Source organism: Oncorhynchus mykiss, chromosome 5 (assembly GCF_013265735.2).
Source record: "Oncorhynchus mykiss isolate Arlee chromosome 5, USDA_OmykA_1.1, whole genome shotgun sequence".
Taxonomy (NCBI): domain Eukaryota; kingdom Metazoa; phylum Chordata; class Actinopteri; order Salmoniformes; family Salmonidae; genus Oncorhynchus; species Oncorhynchus mykiss.
The window spans coordinates 1006028-1028828 of NC_048569.1; the positions used below are offsets into that span (position 1 = coordinate 1006028).

General features: G+C 41.0%; 1 protein-coding gene across 1 annotated transcript; it reads right to left on the reverse strand.

Moving 5' to 3' along the window:
- Positions 1-6717: 6717 nt before the first annotated feature.
- On the reverse strand, positions 6718-9347 carry LOC110523114 (THAP domain-containing protein 1). The gene is made up of 3 exons (XM_021601525.2): positions 9129-9347; positions 8191-8386; positions 6718-7943 (listed from the first exon to the last, which is right to left on the reverse strand). The coding sequence occupies exons 1-3, from the start codon at positions 9197-9199 to the stop codon at positions 7509-7511; spliced, it is 702 nt and encodes a 233-aa protein (XP_021457200.1). The 5' UTR covers positions 9200-9347; the 3' UTR covers positions 6718-7508.
- Positions 9348-22801: the final 13454 nt, after the last annotated feature.

A 22801-nucleotide genomic window follows, 5' to 3' on the forward strand; every position in this document is an offset into this window, starting at 1 on the left:
CTTCCAAATACTGCAGTTACACTTCCAAATACTGCAGTTACACTTCCAAATACTGCAGTTAAACTTCCAAATACTGCAGTTACACTTCCAAATACTGCAGTTACACTTCCAAATACTGCAGTTACACTTCCAAATACTGCAGTTAAACTTCCAAATACTGCAGTTACACTTCCAAATTACTGCAGTTATACTTCCAAATACTGCAGTTATACTAACAAATACTGCAGTTAAACTTCAAATTACTGCAGTTACACTTCCAAATTACTGCAGTTATACTTCAAATTACTGCAGTTACACTTCCAAATTACTGCAGTTATACTTCAAAATACTGCAGTTACACTTCCAAATTACTGCAGTAAAACAAAACGGTTATTTTTGACACAGTATTTGTAGCATACTGCAGTTATACTGCACTCTAACTGTAGTTATACTGCAGTGTACTGCAGTTATACTGCACTCTGAATAATAACTTTTTTTTTTATAAGGGTCTTCAAGTTGTTCAAACCTTCATAGAGGACCAGCAGGGTCAAATAATAATCACAGTGGTTGTAGAGGGTGCAACAGGTCAGCACCTCAGAGCATTCAGAGGTCGAGACAGCAGGTGCAGTAGAGGGAGAGACAAAGCAAGAGAGAGAGAGAGAGAGTGAGAAAGAGGGGGGAGAAGGAGAGAGGGTCAAAAATAGCAGGTCTGGGACAGAGGGTCCCTGGTTCGAGTAGCGAGTAGTGTTAGGTGAATAACAGACCTTACAGTGAAATGCTTACTTACAGGCTCTAACCAACAGTGCAAAAATGTGTTAGGTGAACAATAGGTAAGTAAAGAGATAAAAAACATTAAAAATAACAGTAGCGAGGTTATATACAGACACCGGTTAGTCGGGAACACCAGGTGACCCCCCCCCCCTCTCAAAAAAAAAAACCCAAAATAATTCAGGACATCGTTAATATGTGACAAGGCAATAAGACATTAACAGACATTCAGAGACATGACTTAAAATTATTTTTCCAAATTTTTTCATTTCACAAGTTTGAGGGATTTATACAATTGTAACAGTTAAATTTTTAAAAAATGCATTTTTTTTCCACCCCATTTACATTTGTGAATATAATATTTGACCCAGAGAATAATAATGTTAATGAAATAGTTATGATCGGAATTACAAGGATAAACATAATACCATTTAACATCACCAAAGGGAAGGCATTGGGGGAAGATGGAGGATGATAGAGTCTGGCCAACATTTTCTCATCTTTCAAACATTGATCTCAATACAGTTTTCAGTTTCCCAAAACTAGAATCTGTTACGAACAGAGTGGACTACGTTTTGTAGACTTATCATTCGCCAAAGTTTTTTTTAAATGTGCGTTGTTTAGCGGTTCAAGGGCGAATCGAGTTATTTCACACGCACTTCACAGAGTAGGCGTTCCCTAACGGAAATATGCAAATACATGCTAGAATGCACCAATACGCTCTCGCTAACTCGTGGTTGCTATGCCCACCTCCTGGCTGGTTCTATCCATTATTTGCTCCCATTTGAAATAACAGACGGTGGTCTAACTTGGGTTAGTTATAAAAAATAATAATCTTTGGTTTAAATCTCTGCGACTATTGAAACGTCAATTTTCATGTGTAGGGGTTTAAAGGCGCTTCATGGTCCATCTGCCGTCTGCTTTGGCCGTGCAGCATTTACGATGATATGGCCTCTGCAGAAGTCAGGGCATTCATACTTCCTGTCAGGGCATTCATACTTCCTGTCCTTCCCCGAGAAGCTCAGAGCTGTTGTGAAGGAAGTGAGTTAGTGTTTATACAGGACCTCCCGCCCTCACCTACTGTAAACCAATCAATATACGGAGCCCTCCGCATTGTTACAACATTTGAGAGGCGCATGGCGATACAATGTGGAGCTCAAATTGTCCTCTGCGTGCCTCCGGAGGCTCCGCAATGCGATCATATTATCGGTTCTGGCATACATTGGTTCCTATCGGACTGCCACAGCAACCAGATCAACCTGAGAGACAAGATGCAAGAGTTCAACAATTCTCATACACTTTGGTTTAAAACATTTTTTCTGTAAACTCTCCATTACCTTGTAAATAATGATGTTATTTCCCTGTAATAATTAATAAAAAGTAGCTCAAGTTAAGACGTTGTCAGCTATACTCACTCTGGTCATTTCAACTGACTCGTCAGCTATCTAGCAACGAACCAAAACACTAACCATTTTCCATCCAGTTTTAATGTGAGTGAAGTCATAAAAATCAAATAAAAACAACGAATCAAGACAGCTGTGATAGAAACAGGAAAGTTTCGGTACAATTTTATAAATACCGGTCATTTGTTCGTTCGACATGGTGGGATCTTTAATGTGTCGGTAAAATGAATGATACGAGAAATGCCGTTGGAATAACCATCATATCGAAGTACATTTGGAGTCACGGTGATGAAGTGTGGTCTTCCCGCTACAACTCGGTAACCATGTAGTTTATTAGGCTACAGATGAAATCTATTATAAAGACCTTCACAGGGGTGGTGAAAGTGCACGGTGATCTTGATGCACCTTTCCAATAAAAATCAATGGTTTGTTTTATTCTGGTGACACGATGATCGATGCCTGACTGCAGTTTAAGTAAACATATTCTCGTTTTTCATCCATAATCTCATGTAGACTAGCCTACCCTCACTGTGTCTGTGAGCGGTTGGCTAGAGCGCCCATGCCAAGACCAGAATAGGCACATTTACTATTTAACGCAACAGTTGATTTTGCCAAAACAATCGTCAGAGTTGAAAATGCGATGGAAACACATTGAACCATAGATTTTTATTCGGTAAATGAACATGTAAGTGAAAAAGTATATTTTGTGTGCACTACGTCATCACGCACAGCTTTTTGTGCGCAACAAGTCAGTTTGGTGGAAACACCACTGGTGGGAAAATTTGCATATTTTCTTTCTGCACATTTTTGAATATTCGCATGAAAATCTGTCGCCAATTGGGTGGAAATCTAGCTATCGTTTAGAAAAGTTGCCTGGTTTGCCAGGTTGACATTTACTGAAGTACTTTTTAAATAGATGGGTTTATGGGTGTTAACATAGAGAAAGTCGGCCATTTGGACCACCGGGCTGCTGACGTCATGCAGAGGCTGTCGTTCTGCGTTTATACTTCTTCATAAGGAAAACACAAGTTTGATGTCAGACGACAACATAATGTTCATGACGTCACAACGACAAATGTCTAGTGACGTGTCAATAAACAGACTGTAAATCAGCCTTTAAAACTTATTAAGGATTAGCACTTTTTTTTTTTTTTTTTTTCCGCCTAAAATATCATACCCAAATCTAACTGCCTGTAGCTCAGGCCCCGAAGCAAGGATATGCATATTCTTGGTACCATTTGAAAGGAAACACTTTGAAGTTTGTGGAAATGTGAATTGATTGTAGGATAATATAACACAATAGATCTGGTAGAAGAAAATACAAATAAAATAAAAAAACTTATTTTTCTACCACCATCTTTGAAATGCATGGTCCCAGTTCCAGCCATCACTCTGATTGTAATTCCGATGGTGTCCACAAGATGGCAGTGTATGTGCAAAGTTTACTTGACAGACGGATAACTTGAAGTATGAGCGAACCAGCTTTTTCAGTATTAGTAGCCATATTATAAGTTCAACATTTGCAAAACAACCAGTTTTCATAACTTCATAACTCTGAATATTCATAGAATTTTTGTCCAAAAGGAAAAGGCATGCTGTCGCACAAGGTTAGTAGCTACATTTTATGACAGATACAGGGTTTCCGGACACTCCCTTAAAGCCCAGCTCATTGGCTATCTAGCTAGCCTTGTTTGACCGATTGGTGCTTATTTGACAAAGTTAGAGCCGTTCAAGTGAAGACCGCCCACGTCATCGGCGTGCCATGAAGGCGTCGCTCTCTGACCAAATATGGTGTCCTATAGGATATACTACAGCCCTAATGATATAGTGAAGTCTGGTTACGTTCTAGGATCTCTGATATGGTGTCCTATAGGACATATTACAACCCTAATGATATAGTGAAGTCTGGTTACCTTCTAGGATCTCTGATATGGTGTCCTATAGGACATAGTACAACCCTAATGATATAGTGAAGTCTGGTTACCTTCTAGGATCTCTGAGGAATAAATATGAATGTATTTTGACTGGTTAAAACAGAGTTTTACAGATTTCTTTCTTTGCAAATTGAACGAGAGGAAATACAAAATCGATCTTGCTATATGAACCTTTTTAGGATATGAAAAATGATTTTATCTAACAAAACAACACTTCATGTTAACTCTGGGACCCTTTGGATGATAAATTAGAGCAAGATTTCAGAATGTAAGTTCACATTTCAATTTCAAAGGTGAATGTATCAAACCTATCGCTGTGAAAAAAGCGTTTTGTTGTTAGGAGCTCTCCTCAACCTAATAGCACGGCATTGTTTTTGCAATAATAGCTACTGTAAATTGGACAGTGCAGTTATATTAACAAGAATTTAAGCTTTCAGCCGATGTAACACACTTATATGTACCGATATTTGTTGTTTCTCTAAAATCTGCATTGTGACACAAGGCGCTGCATGATTTACAACTGTCCCTGTCCCTAACAACTAACGCCTATCCCTAACACACAGATACTGGGGCAATAACTGGGGATCACCTTTATCAAAAGTTGTACCAAGAAGAAAGCCAATCCATGATATGCAGGAAAGGAGTCAACGGGATGCAGACATTCAACACATATGCTGTAACAAAGTGGAGATTAGTCAAAATCCAATTAGGCAAACGATTCTATCTCCTGTAACTGGCCCACAATGTGGTTATTTAAATCAGATTAGACAAACGATTCTATCTCCTGTAACTGGCCCACAATGTGGTTATTTAAATCAGATTAGACAAACGATTCTATCTCCTGTAACTGGCCCACAATGTGGTTATTTAAATCAGATTAGACAAACGATTCTATCTCCTGTAACTGGCCCACAATGTGGTTATTTAAATCAGATTAGACAAACGATTCTATCTCCTGTAACTGGCCCACAATGTGGTTATTTAAATCAGATTAGACAAACGATTCTATCTCCTGTAACTGGCCCACAATGTGGTTATTTAAATCAGATTAGACAAACGATTCTATCTCCTGTAACTGGCCCACAATGTGGTTATTTAAATCAGATTAGACAAACGATTCTATCTCCTGTAACTGGCCCACAATGTGGTTATTTAAATCAGATTAGACAAACGATTCTATCTCCTGTAACTGGCCCACAATGTGGTTATTTAAATCAGATTAGACAAACGATTCTATCTCCTGTAACTGGCCCACAATGTGGTTATTTAAATCAGATTAGACAAACGATTCCATCTCCTGTAACTGGCCCACAATGTGGTTATTTAAATCAGATTAGGCAAACGATTCTATCTCCTGTAACTGGCCCACAATGTGGTTACTTAAATCAGATTTTGGATATATTTGTCTGATTTCGTAGCAGAACATGCAGAAGCTGGGGGGAGGCAAGGAGACGACTCAGGATCTTCCCCCCACGCATTTCCAATGCAACTCCATTGTCTAGGTCGAGTTCGATTGACCTCTACCGCATCTATTGCAAACAGGCAATACAGTATTTTTTTTTGGGGGGGGGGGTTGAAGCTGAGATGGTCAGTTATGACTTAAAAGTACGTGCCAACACAGAGAGAAATCAAATCAATAACTTAAGTCGTTGGGACTTTGACCATGTGGCCTCCTGTTAATAATCAAGTCTCACAAGCTATTTAAAATAAAATACGATAAAAACAAATATATGGTCCTAAGAGACTTGAATTGGGAAGTATAAACACAGATCATTTAGAAAACCAAAGAAATAAAGATTCAAATGTTATGAGAATGTTTGTTTCTGACTGACACCAAACTGGGTCTCGCACAATAAGGCGCCTATGTTTAATTCAAGGTCCAGTTTCCCTTATGGCTTTAAATATGGTCATACCCCAATAACAGCCTTTTGACTTGGTCTTGTCAACAGAAATACAAGAGATACGATTCTCCACAAAGATAGTCTTTACCGGAGTGGGAGGAGTTGCTCCTAGACAGATCTTGGGTCAGTTTTGGATTTTCACCACTAATAGTTAAGGTTAGGATTGGATGAGGGGGGAAGCTGATCCTAGATCTGTACCTAGGAGAAACTTCACCTTGAAACGCCATTGGGTGCATCCTACACGGGACCCTATATCAGGGGTTGCTAAACGTTGAATTCATCAGGGACCCTCTCATAATAGATCACAACTTAACGGTGCATTAAAAATAGCATCCCAAGCAGTTTTAACTATGACTTCTGCAATTCAAGACCCAACTAATCAAGTCTCGGGCTCTGGGAAATAACATTGTGCCGTTTTAAAAGTGAATCTCCTGCGACTCTACACGTGTTGCCATAGGTCAGTGTTCCATTTGCCGTTAAGTTTTAAAATTACAGTGCATCTATGGTCAAAAACAACAACATTTTGGGGGAATATAAGAAGAATTGAGTTTAAAAGACGTTTCATTGATGGATAACTGTGGATACCTACATCCATGCGAGCCTCCCAGGCTCATGTTGTGCTAAAGGGTTATTAAGAACAGAAATCGTACATGAATATTACATTTCACCCTCAACTTTTCCCAGGATCCCTTGTCCAAAAATCTGTTGTTGCTAGCAATATTCACGAAAACATTTAAAATTCTATTTTTTATTGAAACATTTTTGCTCTGATGCAAGGTTGTTGCCTAGCAGCAACAATAGGTCAAAGTGACAGCTGACCAGTTGGGTCACATGATTTCATATTACAGTAGAAGAGAAAGTCCCGGCCAATTACAAACCTCCCATTTTTTTTTGTCCAGGAGTAGGCATAAATTGACTAACATTACTAAACAATGACATACAGTACACACAAGTGTTCCTCCCTCCACCACACTAAAACCATCCCTTCAAATAGAGTTATTGTACTTGGAGGGGATTTTTCCCTTTAACTTTACAGCCTGAAGAAAATGAAATAGAAATGCTACAAAATACTGTCGTTGGTTGTCTGTGACAAAAGTGGAACACACCCCGACCGGCTTGCATTACAACGTTCCACACGGACACAACACAGGAAATCACCATCAATACCACTGACCCCTAGACGAGATACCACTGACCCCTAGACGAGATACCACTGACCCCTAGACGAGACATGTCTGGATACAGGACGGCAGTAGTTCTATAGGTCTCAGAAAGGTAGTAGGAGACAGCTTAGCCATCCGCTACACCTCTATTGGGAGAGGTGATGTGAGAGTCCTCACACTGACCCTTTAATAAAGCAGGGACTGATAAACCTGGGACAACCCCGCCCTCCCCCAATACACTGAAGGCAGACCCAGAGAACCAGGGTCCGTAAGCCTGGCCTATTACAGCCTGGTCCCAGACCGGTTTGTGGTCTTGCCAACTCCACAGACTTGGCACCCAGGCTAGGTGTGTTTGAGGCTTCATGGACCCTCTACAGGCTCAATCCCTTTGAGCGCGTCATAAAGCTGTTGGGGTAGAATTACATATCCCTCCCCTAGCGCCGGGTCCCTGTTCATCCTCTGGAACTCTCCGATAGCCTTAAACCTCTTCAACTGTCTCTCCTGCCTCCGACACTTCTGCTGTACGGTCTTTAACTTCTTCCTCAGCTTGTCCAGCTGTTCCTCCAGCTGCTCAATCCTCTTCTTCTGCTGAACCGTGTCCTCTACGGTGTAGTTGTGGTCACAGGAGATGGACATGCTGTGGGGAAGGTTCTCTACCAGGGGTAAGGGGTCTACAGTGTGATGGGTCTCTGTCTGTATCTCCTGCTGGGTCTCCTCTGTGTCAGAGAGGGGGAGGGAGGGGAGGGTCAGAGAGAAGTCCATCTCTGGAGGTAACGGGTCCGCCAAGGACTCTGCCTATGAAAAATAATAATTAAGTACAACTCTAAAATAATTCCATGTTTGATAGTTTGGTATACATACCCCAGCCTGGTGCCAGATGTGTTCTGTCTTATCAACTTATTCGGTTATTGTCATGCCAATTGTAACACCAGATGTGATAGGTGTGACAACGACCAAAGGCATTGGCAAGACCGTACAAACCAGATCTGAGACCAGGCTATAGGTTCCACAGGGAAATGATGCATCCTTGTGTGTGTTTTACCTTGACTTGTAGTTTACTGAAACAGAATAGAGAAGGTACAGCATTCTCCTTCAGGACTCGGTTGTTGCACTCTGGTTTGAAGCAATCTTTAGTGAAATGCTGAGAGCAGATATTACTGTATCTGGTTGGTTTGAAATTGTTTCTCCTCATTGCTGCAACCCATTTCCCACACACGTCTGGCCGCGCTAGCGGGAACCTGCAATACACCGACAAAATATTGTTACATTACAGTATCAAACACAAAACGAACTCCAAGGTTCACAAATACTGTTGTTACTGTGTTGGTAGCCCAGTAGCTAGTCACTGTTGCAGGAGCTAAGCTTAGCACCAACTACTGTTAGCCAACCATCGCTCCTTCAACTGGCTACATCGGTCAGCGCTGAATCTGCCGACTGTAAATAGCCAACGTCTGTTTCATGATAGGGATGCCAGTCTGACGCACGGTGGAACGCAGCTCCAGTCTGACGCGCGGTGGAACGCAGCGCAGCTCCAGTCTGACGCACGGTGGAACGCAGCGCAGCGCCAGTCTGACGCACGGTGGAACGCAGCAAACGTTCACAAGATACCAGTGAGAGGCAACAAGAACATTGCAATCTACTACTTATAAGCAACACCAACATAGCCATGATGGGTAGCTATTCCCACGCGTTTAACCCAACTACAACTAAGTCAACAGAAGCTAAATAGTTAGGTCATGAGTAGCCTCGAGTTGCCATACCTCCACAATCACGTCGTTGTCACGTTTCCCCTTTTTACGTGAAGCCTGGTTGGCGACTGGGCTAGGTCACGGGGAATCTTGCGATTCTCAACAACTGTGCAAAAGCTGTGATAACAGCTAGTCAACTGACTAGATAGTAAGCAAGACGAGGCTAGACAGCTAGAGCATGTATGATCATTACCTGTAGAGTGACCGTGGTGATGTCGGGAGTTGAACTTACTTGTGAAATGAAATGTTTCTGTCTTTATGATATCTGTTTTTGCATCCGTAAGCTGAGCACGATTGGACCATCTCTACAATCGCGAGTTACTGGCAGATTTGACAGTTGTTGTCTTGTCCCTTTTCCTTGTCTTTCAATGCTTTATTTTGTCCTTTCTTGGCGAGGTCCTTTCCACTTTCCACAATGGCCGAAATGGCTTCAAAGATCTGTCTTTGACTTCACTACTGTTGGTCATGTGACATGTTTTCTCAACTCTGATTCGCAGAGAATTTCTCTTTCTCTGATTCGTGAAGATAATAAGGTGTTATTCCGCATTTGTCCGCTTGGGGGCGGTAAAACACTGCTGGAAAGACCAGATCGAATTGTATTAATGAATTAATTTAACCTTTTATTAACTAGGCAAGTCAGTTTAAGAACAGATTCTTATTTACAATGACGGCCTACCAAATGTCAAAAGGCCTCCTGCGGGGATGGGGGCCTGGGAACGAAATATAGTAGTCAAAAACATTTCAGCATCTTGTCCATGATGACCTAAAAAGGTATACATTAGTACATTTCTTTGTGGCTGTCATTTTGGTACCACCATTTACCCTTTGACCCCGGCGAGAACATTTTATATGTTGCCCCAAACCAAATGAACACATGCTATAGGACATGCTCCATTTACTCTGAGCTATATGACACAAAATACAATACCTGAGCAGGTACCTTCCTCACCTGGGTAGTAATGGACAACCTCAGGTGTCAGTTTACTCCTGAAAAAAAAAATCTGGGTCAAAACAGTTGTGTTATTATTTCTGTGAAATTTTCAAGACGAAATTACAGAACTTTAAACATGAAATTAGATTTGAACTTTTAACATGGAATATGTTTTAAATCTGTCTATAAATACTTTAAAAGGCCCAAATCCATGCAATTTTAAATGACCTGAAGGAACAGAGAAGCTTAACTGCTCACAGAAGCTATTTCTGCTGTTTTCACACATTCATTTCCATGTCTCTGCATTGACATACCATTACAGTGATACCCACCCACACCAGAGAGGAATCACCACAATGTGTCCCAAACAGTACCCTATTCCCTACATAGTGCACTACTTTAGACCAGAGCCCTATGGAACCCTATTCCCTACATAGTGCACTACTTTAGATCAGAGCCCTATGGAACCCTATTCCCTACATAGTGCACTACTTTAGACCAGATCCCTATGGAACCCTATTCCCTATATAGTGCACTACTTTAGACCAGAGCCCTATGGAACCATATTCCCTATATAGTGCACTACTAGACCAGAGACCTATGGAACCCTATTCCCTACATAGTGCACTACTTTAGACCAAAGGCTGTAGGGCACCATTTGGGAATTAAACCAGGAATTACCAGAGATAACACTTTCAATAAGCTAATTACTGTCAGAGAGACTGGGACCTATGAGGTGTTGTTGGTGGAGTGCTGTGTTACCATTACTGTAGCCAGTTAGTTACTGTAGCCAGTTAGTCACTGTAGCCAGTTAGTCACTGTAGCCAGTTAGTTACTGTAGCCAGTTAGTTACTGTAGCCAGTTAGTTACTGTAGTCAGTTAGTCACTGTAGCCAGTTAGTTACTGTAGCCAGTTAGTCACTGTAGCCAGTTAGTCACTGTAGCCAGTTAGTTACTGTAGCCAGTTAGTTACTGTAGCCAGTTAGTTACTTTAGCCAGTTAGTTACTGTAGCCAGTTACTGTAGCCAGTTAGTTACTGTAGCCAGTTAGTTACTGTAGACAGTTAGTTACTGTAGCCAGTTAGTTACTGTAGCCAGTTACTGTAGCCAGTTAGTTACTGTAGCCAGTCACTGTAGCCAGTTAGTTACTGTAGACAGTTACTGTAGCCAGTTAGTTACTGTAGACAGTTAGTTACTGTAGCCAGTTACTGTAGCCAGTTAGTTACTGTAGCCAGTTAGTTACTGTAGCCAGTTAGTTACTGTAGACAGTTAGTTACTGTAGACAGTCACTGTAGCCCGTTAGTTACTGTAGCCAGTTAGTTACTGTAGCCAGTCACTGTAGACAGTTAGTTACTATAGCCAGTTACTGTAGCCAGTTAGTTACTGTAGCCAGTCACTGTAGCCAGTTAGTTACTGTAGACAGTTAGTTACTGTAGCCAGTTAGTTACTGTAGACAGTTAGTTACTGTAGCCAGTTGGTTACTGTAGCCAGTTAGTTACTGCAGCCAGTTAGTCACTGTAGCCAGTTAGTTACTGTAGCCAAATCCAGTTACTGCAGGTTAGATGTCAGTCTGATGTCTGGTTAAATGTCAGTCTGATGTCAGGTTAGATGTCAGGTTAGATGTCAGGTTAGATGTCAGGTTAGATGTCAGGTTAGATGTCAGGTTAGATGTCTGGTTAGATGTCAGTCTGATGTCTGGTTAGATGTCAGGTTAGATGTCTGGTTAGATGTCAGTCTGATGTCAGGTTAGATGTCAGGTTAGATGTCTGGTTAGATGTCAAGTTAGAGGTCTGGATAGATGTCTGGTTAGATGTCAGGTTAGATGTCAGGTTAGATGTCTGGTTAGATGTCAGTCTGATGTCAGGTTAGATGTCTGGTTAGATGTCAAGTTAGAGGTCTGGATAAATGTCTGGTTAGATGTCAGGTTAGATGTCAGTCTGATGTCAGGTTAGATGTCAGGTTAGATGTCTGGTTAGATGTCAGTCTGATGTCAGGTTAGATGTCAGTCTGATGTCTGGTTAGATGTCTGGTTAGATGTCAGTCTGATGTCAGGTTAGATGTCAGGTTAGATGTCAAGTTAGAGGTCTGGATAGATGTCTGGTTAGATGTCAGGTTAGATGTCAGGTTAGATGTCTGGTTAGATGTCAGTCTGATGTCAGGTTAGATGTCTGGTTAGATGTCAAGTTAGAGGTGTGGATAAATGTCTGGTTAGATGTCAGGTTAGATGTCAGTCTGATGTCAGGTTAGATGTCAGGTTAGATGTCTGGTTAGATGTCAGTCTGATGTCAGGTTAGATGTCAGTCTGATGTCTGGTTAGATGTCTGGTTAGATGTCAGTCTGATGTCAGGTTAGATGTCAGGTTAGATGTCAGTCTAATGTCAGGTTAGATGTCAGTCTGATGTCTGGTTAGATGCCAGGATAGATGTCTGGTTAGATGTCTCAATAGATGTCAGGTTAGATGTCTGGTTAGTTGTCTGGTTAGATGTCAATCTGATGTCTGGTTTCATGTCTGGTTAGATGTCAGGTTAGATGTCTGGTTAGATGTCAGTCTAATGTCTGGTTAGATGTCTGGCTAGATGTCAGTCTGATGTCTGGTTAGATGTCAGGTTAGATGTCTGGTTAGATGTCAGTCTGATGTCTGGTTAGATGTCAGGTTAGACGTCTGGTTAGATGTCAGGTTAGATGTCAGTCTGATGTCAGGTTAGATGTCAGTCTGATGTCAGGTTAGATGTCAGGTTAGATGTCAGGTTAGATGTCTGGTTAGATGTCAGTCCGAGGTCTGGTTAGATGTCTGGTTAGATGTCTGGTTAGAGGTCTGGATAAATGTCTGGTTAGATGTCAGGTTAGATGTCAGTCTGATGTCAGGTTAGATGTCAGGTTAGATGTCTGGTTAGATGTCAGTCTGATGTCAGGTTAGATGTCAGTCTGATGTCTGGTTAGATGTCTGGTTAGATGTCAGTCTGATGTCAGGTTAGATGTCAGGTTAGATGTCAGTCTAATGTCAGGTTAGATGTCAGTCTGATGTCTGGTTAGATGCCAGGATAGATGTCTGGTTAGATGTCTCAATAGATGTCAGGTTAGATGTCTGGTTAGTTGTCTGGTTAGATGTCAATCTGATGTCTGGTTTCATGTCTGGTTAGATGTCAGGTTAGATGTCTGGTTAGATGTCAGTCTAATGTCTGGTTAGATGTCTGGCTAGATGTCAGTCTGATGTCTGGTTAGATGTCAGGTTAGATGTCTGGTTAGATGTCAGTCTGATGTCTGGTTAGATGTCAGGTTAGATGTCTGGTTAGATATCAGTCTGATGTCTGGTTAGATGTCAGGTTAGATGTCTGGTAAGATGTCAGTCTGATGTCTGGTTAGATGTCAGGTTAGATGTCAGTCTGATGTCAGTCTGATGTCAGGTTAGATGTCAGGTTAGATGTCTGGTTAGATGTCAGGTTAGATGTTGCGTAATAAACCTACCTGTTGTATTAACCAACCTGTTGTGTTAACCTACCTGTTGTGTTATAAACCTACCTGTTGTGTTATAAACCTACCTGTTGTGTTATAAACCTACCTGTTGTGTTATAAACCTACCTGTTGTGTTAACCTACCTGTTGTTTTAACCTACCTGTTGTGTTATAAACCTACCTGTTGTGTTAACCTTCCTGTTGTGTTATAAACCTACCTGTTGTGTTATAACCCTACATGTTGTGTTATAAACCTACCTGTTGTGTTATAACCCTACCTGTTGTGTTATAAACCTACCTGTTGTGTTATAAACCTACCTGTTGTGTTAACCTACCTGTTGTGTTATAAACTTACCTGTTGTGTTATAAACCTACCTGTTGTTTTATAACCCTACCTGTTGTGTTATAAACCTACCTGTTGTGTTATAAACCTACCTGTTGTGTTATAAACCTACCTGTTGTGTTAACCTTCCTGTTGTGTTATAAACCTACCTGTTGTGTTATAAACCTACCTGTTGTGTTATAAACCTACCTGTTGTGTTAACCTACCTGTTGTGTTATAAATCTACCTGTTGTGTTATAAACCTACCTGTTGTGTTATAACCCTACCTGTTGTATTATAAACCTACCTGTTGTGTTATAAACCTACCTGTTGTGTTATAAACCTACCTGTTGTGTTATAAACCTACCTGTTGTTATAAACCTACCTGTTGTGTTATAACCCTACCTGTTGTGTTATAAACCTACCTGTTGTGTTATAAACCTACCTGTTGTGTTAACCTACCTGTTGTGTTAACCTACCTGTTGTGTTATAAACCTACCTGTTGTGTTATAAACCTACCTGTTGTTATAAACCTACCTGTTGGATTAACCTACCTGTTGTGTTATAAACCTACCTGTTGTGTTATAAACCTACCTGTTGTGTTAACCTATCTGTTGTGTTATAAACCTACCTGTTGTGTTATAAACCTACCTGTTGTGTTATAAACCTACCTGTTGTGTTATAAACCTACCTGTTGTGTTAACCTACCTGATGTGTTATAAACCTACCTGATGTGTTATAAACCTACTGTTGTGTTATAAACCTACCTGTTGTGTTATAAACCTACCTGTTGTGTTATAAACCTACCTGTGGTGTTATAAACATTCCTGTTGTGTTATAAACCTACCTGTTGTGTTATAAACCTACCTGTTGTGTTATAAACCTACCTGTTGTGTTATAAACCTACCTGTTGTGTTATAAACCTACCGGTTGTGTTAACCTACCTGTTGTGTTATTAACCTACCTGTTGTGTTATAAAATTACCTGTTGTGTTATAAACCTACTGTTGTGTTATAAACCTACCTGTTGTGTTATAAACCTACCTGTTGTGTTATAAACCTACCTGTTGTGTTATAAACCTACCTGTTGTGTTATAAACCTACCTGTTGTGTTATAAACCTACCTGTTGTGTTATAAACCTACCTGTTGTGTTATAAACCTACCTGTTGTGTTATAAACCTACTGTTGTGTTATAAACCTACCTGTTGTGTTATAAACCTACCTGTTGTGTTATAAACCTACCTGTTGTTTTAACCTACCTGTTGTGTTATTAACCTACCTGTTGTGTTATAAACCTACCTGTTGTGTTATAAATCTACCTGTTGTGTTATAAACCTACCTGTTGTTTTAACCTACCTGTTGTGTTATTAACCTACCTGTTATGTTATAAACCTACCTGTTGTGTTATAAACCTACCTGATGTGTTATAAACCTACCTGTTGTGTTATAAACTTACCTGTTGTGTTATAAACTTACCTGTTGTGTTATAAACTTACCTGTTGTGTTATAAACTTACCTGTTGTATTATAAACCTACCTGTTGTGTTATAAACTTACCTGTTGTGTTATAAACCTACCTGTTGTGTTAACCTACCTGTTGTGTTATAAACTTACCTGTTGTGTTATAAACCTACCTGTTGTGTTATAAACCTACCTGGTGTGTTATAAATCTACCCGTTGTGTTATAAACCTACCTGTTGTGTTATAAACCTACCTGTTGTGTTAACCTACCTGTTGTGTTATAAACCTACCTGTTGTGTTATAAACCTACCTGATGTGTTATAAACTTACCTGTTGTGTTATAAACCTACCTGTTGTGTTAACCTACCTGTTGTGTTATAAACTTACCTGTTGTGTTATAAACCTACCTGTTGTGTTATAAACCTACCTGGTGTGTTATAAATCTACCCGTTGTGTTATAAACCTACCTGTTCTGTTATAAACCTACCTGTTGTGTTAACCTACCTGTTGTGTTATAAACCTACCTGTTGTGTTATAAACCTACCTGATGTGTTATAAACCTACCTGTTGTGTTATAAACCTACTGTTGTGTTATAAACCTACATGTTGTGTTATAAACCTACCTGTTGTGTTATAAACCTACCTGTGGTGTTATAAACCTACCTGTTGTGTTATAAACCTACCTGATGTGTTATAAACCTACCTGTTGTGTTAACCTACCTGTTGTGTTATAAACCTACCTGATGTGTTATAAACCTACTGTTGTGTTATAAACCTACATGTTGTGTTATAAACCTACCTGTTGTGTTATAAACCTACCTGTGGTGTTATAAACCTTCCCGTTGTGTTATAAACCTACCTGTTGTGTTATAAACCTACCTGTTGTGTTATAAACCTACCTGTTGTATTATAAACCTACCTGTTGTGTTATAACCCTACCTGTTGTATTATAAACCTACCTGTTGTGTTATAAACCTACCTGTTGTGTTATAAACCTACCTGTTGTGTTATAAACCTACCTGTTGTGTTATAACCCTACCTGTTGTATTATAAACCTACCTGTTGTGTAATAAACCTACCTGTTGTGTTATAAACCTACCTGTTGTGTTATAAACCTACCTGTTGTGTTATAAACCTACCTGTTGTGTTAACCTACCTGTTGTGTTATAACCCTACCTGTTGTATTATAAACCTACCTGTTGTGTTATAAACCTACCTGTTGTGTTATAAACCTACCTGTTGTGTTATAAACCTACCTGTTGTATTATAAACCTACCTGTTGTGTTATAAACCTACCTGTTGTGTTATAAACCTACCTGTTGTGTTATAAACCTACCTCTTGTGTTATAAACCTACCTGTTGTGTTAACCTACCTGTTGTGTTATAAACCTACCTGTTGTGTTAACCTACCTGTTGTGTTATAAACCTACCTGTTGTGTTATAAACCTACCTGTTGTGTTAACCTACCTGTGGTGTTATAAACCTACCTGTTGTGTTATAAACCTACCTGTTGTGTTATAAACCTACCTGTTGTGTTATAAACCTACCTGTTGTGTTATAAACTTACCTGTTGTGTTAACCTACCTGTTGTGTTATAAACCTACCTGTTGTGTTATAAACCTACCTGTTGTGTTATAAACCTACCTGTTGTGTTATAAACCTACCTGGTGTGTTATAAACCTACCTGTGGTGTTATAAACCTACCTGTTGTGTTATAAACCTACCTGTTGTGTTATAAACCTACCTGTTGTGTTATAAACCTACTGTTGTGTTATAAACCTACCTGTTGTGTTATAAACCTACCTGTTGTGTTATAAACCTACCTGTTGTTTTAACCTACCTGTTGTGTTATTAACCTACCTGTTGTGTTATAAACCTACCTGTTGTGTTATAAATCTACCTGTTGTGTTATAAACCTACCTGTTGTTTTAACCTACCTGTTGTGTTATTAACCTACCTGTTGTGTTATAAACCTACCTGTTGTGTTATAAACCTACCTGATGTGTTATAAACCTACCTGTTGTGTTATAAACTTACCTGTTGTGTTATAAACTTACCTGTTGTGTTATAAACTTACCTGTTGTGTTATAAACTTACCTGTTGTATTATAAACCTACCTGTTGTGTTATAAACTTACCTGTTGTGTTATAAACCTACCTGTTGTGTTAACCTACCTGTTGTGTTATAAACTTACCTGTTGTGTTATAAACCTACCTGTTGTGTTATAAACCTACCTGGTGTGTTATAAATCTACCCGTTGTGTTATAAACCTACCTGTTGTGTTATAAACCTACCTGTTGTGTTAACCTACCTGTTGTGTTATAAACCTACCTGTTGTGTTATAAACCTACCTGATGTGTTATAAACCTACCTGTTGTGTTATAAACCTACCTGTTGTGTTAACCTACCTGTGGTGTTATAAACCTACCTGTTGTGTTATAAACCTACCTGATGTGTTATAAACCTACCTGTTGTGTTAACCTACCTGTTGTGTTATAAACCTACCTGATGTGTTATAAACCTACTGTTGTGTTATAAACCTACTGTTGTGTTATAAACCTACATGTTGTGTTATAAACCTATAAACCTTCCTGTTGTGTTATAAACCTACCTGTGGTGTTATAAACCTTCCCGTTGTGTTATAAACCTACCTGTTGTGTTATAACCCTACTGTTGTGTTATAAACCTACATGTTGTGTTATAAACCTTCCTGTTGTGTTATAAACCTACCTGTGGTGTTATAAACCTTCCCGTTGTGTTATAAACCTACCTGTTGTGTTATAAACTTGCAGACTTGTTTTTGAGTTGCTGTGCGTTTTGTTGCCAACCTGTTTTGCTACCTGACAAATTTACGGTTTTTACTTTTTAATTACCGTTTATATTTTTGTTTTTTCCTACTCAACTTTTTCACTCCGGACGCTTTATCTTGACACGATTCGTCAGGACCTCCAACAGCCGAAGCTAAGTAGTAACATTAACATGATGCCTTCTAATTGCAGTCGCTGTACTCGCCTTACGGCGAGGATAGCTGTGCTACAAGCCCAGCTTCAGACGCAATCGCTAGGCAAGGGTAATTTCAGTGTAGGAAAGGATGAAACAGCGTCTGTGCCACCAGTAAGTACAGATAGTAGTATAAATCCCCTGGCACAGTCCCCGCAGCCGGACAACTTTCTCACGGTTTCTGGAAGGAAATGCTGTAGGAACGCTCAACCGGTGTCGCTCATTCAGCCGACAGAAACTTTCAACCGGTTTTCCCCATTAAGCAGCGGGTCGGAGTCAGAGGCCGAGTCTTCTCTGGTCTCTACTCCTCCCGTTACGGGGTCTGAGACGCCGAAGCTTCCCACCATTAGCTCTGACAAATTGAAAACTCTAGTCATTGGCGACTCCATTACCCGCAGTATTAGACTTGAGAATCATCCAGCGATCATACACTGTTTACCGGGGGGCAGGGCTACCGACGTTAAGGCTAATCTGAAGATGGTGCTGGCTAAAGCTAAAACTGGCGAGTGTAGAGAGTATAGAGATATTGTTATCCACGTCGGCACCAACGATGTTAGGATGAAACAGTCAGAGATCACCAAGCGCAACATAGCTTCTGCGTGTAAATCAGCTAGAAAGATGTGTCGGCATCGAGTAATTGTCTCTGGCCCCCTCCCAGTTAGGGGGAGTGATGAGCTCTACAGCAGAGTCTCACAACTCAATCGCTGGTTGAAAACTGTTTTCTGCCCCTCCCAAAAGATAGAATTTGTAGATAATTGGCCCTCTTTCTGGGACTCACCCACAAACAGGACCAAGCCTGACCTGCTGAGGAGTGACGGACTCCATCCTAGCTGGAGGGGTGCTCTCATTTTATCTACCAACATAGACAGGGCTCTAACTCCTCTAGCTCCACAATGAAATAGGGTGCAGGCCAGGCAGCAGGCTGTTAGCCAGCCTGCCAGCATAGTGGAGTCTGCCACTAGCACAGTCAGTGTAGTCAGCTCAGCTATCACCATTGAGACCGTGTCTGTGCCTCGACCTAGGTTGGGCAAAACTAAACATGGCGGTGTTCGCCTTAGCAATCTCACTAGGATAAAGACCACCTCCATTCCTGTCATTATTGAAAGAGATCATGATACCTCACATCTCAAAATAGGGCTACTTAATGTTAGATCCCTTACTTCAAAGGCAATTATAGTCAATGAACTAATCACTGATCATAATCTTGATGTGATTGGCCTGACTGAAACATGGCTTAAGCCTGATGAATTTACTGTGTTAAATGAGGCCTCACCTCCTGGCTACACTAGTGACCATATCCCCCGTGCATCCCGCAAAGGCGGAGGTGTTGCTAACATTTACGATAGCAAATTTCAATTTACAAAAAAAAAAATGACGTTTTCGTCTTTTGAGCTTCTAGTCATGAAATCTATGCAGCCTACTCAATCACTTTTTATAGCTACTGTTTACAGGCCTCCTGGGCCATATACAGCGTTCCTCACTGAGTTCCCTGAATTCCTATCGGACCTTGTAGTCATAGCGGATAATATTCTAATCTTTGGTGACTTTAATATTCACATGGAAAAGTCCACAGACCCACTCCAAAAGGCTTTCGGAGCCATCATCGACTCAGTGGGTTTTGTCCAACATGTCTCTGGACCCACTGACTGTCACAGTCATACGCTGGACCTAGTTTTGTCCCATGGAATAAATGTTGTGGATCTTAATGTTTTTCCTCATAATCCTGGACTATCGGACCACCATTTTATTACGTTTGCAATTGCAACAAATAATCTGCTCAGACCCCAACCAAGGATCATCAAAAGTCGTGCTATAAATTCACAGACAACACAAAGATTCCTTGATGTCCTTCCAGACTCCTTCTGCCTACCCAAGGACGCCAGAGGACAAAAATCAGTTAACCACCTAACTGAGGAACTCAATTTAACCTTGCGCAATACCCTAGATGCAGTTGCACCCCTAAAAACTAAAAACATTTCTCATAAGAAACTAGCTCCCTGGTACACAGAAAATACCCGAGCTCTGAAGCAAGCTTCCAGAAAATTGGAACGGAAATGGCGCCACACCAAACTGGAAGTCTTCCGACTAGCTTGGAAAGACAGTACTGTGCAGTACCGAAGAGCCCTTACTGCTGCTCGATCATCCTATTTTTCTAACTTAATTGAGGAAAATAAGAACAATCCGAAATTCCTTTTTGATACTGTCGCAAAGCTAACTAAAAAGCAGCATTCCCCAAGAGAGGATGACTTTCACTTTAGCAGTGATAAATTCATGAACTTCTTTGAGGAAAAGATTATGATTATTAGAAAGCAAATTACGGACTCTTCCTTAAATCTGCATATTCCTTCAAAGCTCAGTTGTCCTGAGTCTGCACAACTCTGCCAGGACCTAGGATCAAGAGAGACACTCAAGTGTTTTAGTACTATATCTCTTGACACAATGATGAAAATAATCATGGCCTCTAAACCTTCAAGCTGCATACTGGACCCTATTCCAACTAAACTACTGAAAGAGCTGCTTCCTGTGCTTGGCCCTCCTATGTTGAACATAATAAACGGCTCTCTATCCACCGGATGTGTACCAAACTCACTAAAAGTGGCAGTAATAAAGCCTCTCTTGAAAAAGCCAAACCTTGACCCAGAAAATATAAAAAACTATCGGCCTATATCGAATCTTCCATTCCTCTCAAAAATTTTAGAAAAGGCTGTTGCGCAACAACTCACTGCCTTCCTGAAGACAAACAATGTATACGAAATGCTTCAGTCTGGTTTTAGACCCCATCATAGCACTGAGACGGCACTTGTGAAGGTGGTAAATGACATTTTAATGGCATCGGACCGAGGCTCTGCATCTGTCCTCGTGCTCCTAGACCTTAGTGCTGCTTTTGATACCATCGATCACCACATTCTTTTGGAGAGATTGGAAACCCAAATTGGTCTACACGGACAAGTTCTGGCCTGGTTTAGATCTTATCTGTCGGAAAGATATCAGTTTGTCTCTGTGAATGGTCTGTCCTCTGACAAATCAACTGTAAATTTCGGTGTTCCTCAAGGTTCCGTTTTAGGACCACTATTGTTTTCACTATATATTTTACCTCTTGGGGATGTTATTCGAAAACATAATGTTAACTTTCACTGCTATGCGGATGACACACAGCTGTACATTTCAATTAAACATGGTGAAGCCCCAAAATTGCCCTTGCTAGAAGAATGTGGTTCAGACATAAGGAAGTGGATGGCTGCAAACTTTCTACTTTAAACTCGGACAAAACAGAGATGCTTGTTCTAGGTCCCAAGAAACAAAGAGATCTTCTGTTGAATCTGACAATTAATCTTAATGGTTGTACAGTCGTCTCAAATAAAACTGTGAAGGACCTCGGCGTTACTCTGGACCCTGATCTCTCTTTTGAAGAACATATCAAGACCATTTCAAGGACAGCTTTTTTCCATCTACGTAACATTGCAAAAATCAGGAACTTTCTGTCCAAAAATGATGCAGAAAAATTAATCCATGCTTTTGTCACTTCCAGGTTAGACTACTGCAATGCTCTACTTTCCGGCTACCCGGATAAAGCACTAAATAAACTTCAGTTAGTGCTAAATACGGCTGCTAGAATCCTGACTAGAACCAAAAAATTTGATCATATTACTCCAGTGCTAGCCTCTCTACACTGGCTTCCTGTCAAAGCAAGGGCTGATTTCAAGGTTTTACTGCTAACCTACAAAGCATTACATGGGCTTGCTCCTATCTATCTCTCTGATTTGGTCCTGCCGTACATACCTACACGTACGCTACGGTCACAAGACGCAGGCCTCCTAATTGTCCCTAGAATTTTTAAGCAAACAGCTGGAGGCAGGGCTTTCTCCTATAGAGCTCCATTTTTATGGAACGGTCTGCCTACCCATGTCAGAGACGCAAACTCGGTCTCAACCTTTAAGTCCCTACTGAAGACTCATCTCTTCAGTGGGTCATATGATTGAGTGTAGTCTGGCCCAGGAGTGGGAGGGTGAACGGAAAGGCTCTGGAGCAACGAACCACCCTTGCTGTCTCTGCCTGGCCGGTTCCCCTCTTTCCACTGGGATTCTCTGCCTCTAACCCTATTACAGGGGCTGAGTCACTGGCTTTACTGGGGCTCTCTCATGCCGTCCCTGGAGGAGGTGCGTCACCTGAGTGGGTTGAGTCACTGATGTGGTCATCCTGTCTGGGTTGGCGCCCCCCCCCCCCCCCCCTTGGGTTGTGCCGTGGCAGAGGTCTTTGTGGGCTATACTCAGCCTTGTCTCAGGATGGTAAGTTGGTGGTTGAAGATATCCCTCTAGTGGTGTGGGGGCTGTGCTTTGGCAAAGTGGGTGGGGTTATATCCTTCCTGTTTGGCCCTGTCCGGGGGTGTCCTCGGAGTGGGCCACAGTGTCTCCTGACCCCTCCTGTCTCAGCCTCCAGTATTTATGCTGCAGTAGTTTATGTGTCGGGGGGACTGGCCATCCCACATATGCTCTCTCTAATTCTCTCTTTCTTTCTCTCTCTCGGAGGACCTGAGCCCTAGGACCATGCCCCAGGAATACCTGACATGATGACTCCTTGCTGTCCCCAGTCCACCTGACTGTGCTGCTGCTCCAGTTTCAACTATTCTGCCTTATTATTATTCGACCATGCTGGTCATTTATGAACATTTGAACATCTTGACCATGTTTTGTTATAATCTCCACCCGGCACAGCCAGAAGAGGACTGGCCACCCCACATAGCC

What these genes read in the sequence shown, in the direction of transcription:
- LOC110523114 (XM_021601525.2), bottom strand. Translation starts at nt 9,199, where the DNA reads ATGGTCCAATCGTGCTCAGCTTACGGATGCAAAAACAGATATCATAAA. An exon ending in AGAAACATTTCATTTCACAA is followed by an intron (nt 8,387 to 9,128) that starts GTAAGTTCAACT and finishes GGTGTATTGCAG; the next exon opens with GTTCCCGCTAGCGCGGCCAG. An exon ending in TCAGTAAACTACAAGTCAAG is followed by an intron (nt 7,944 to 8,190) that starts GTAAAACACACA and finishes TATTTTTCATAG; the next exon opens with GCAGAGTCCTTGGCGGACCC.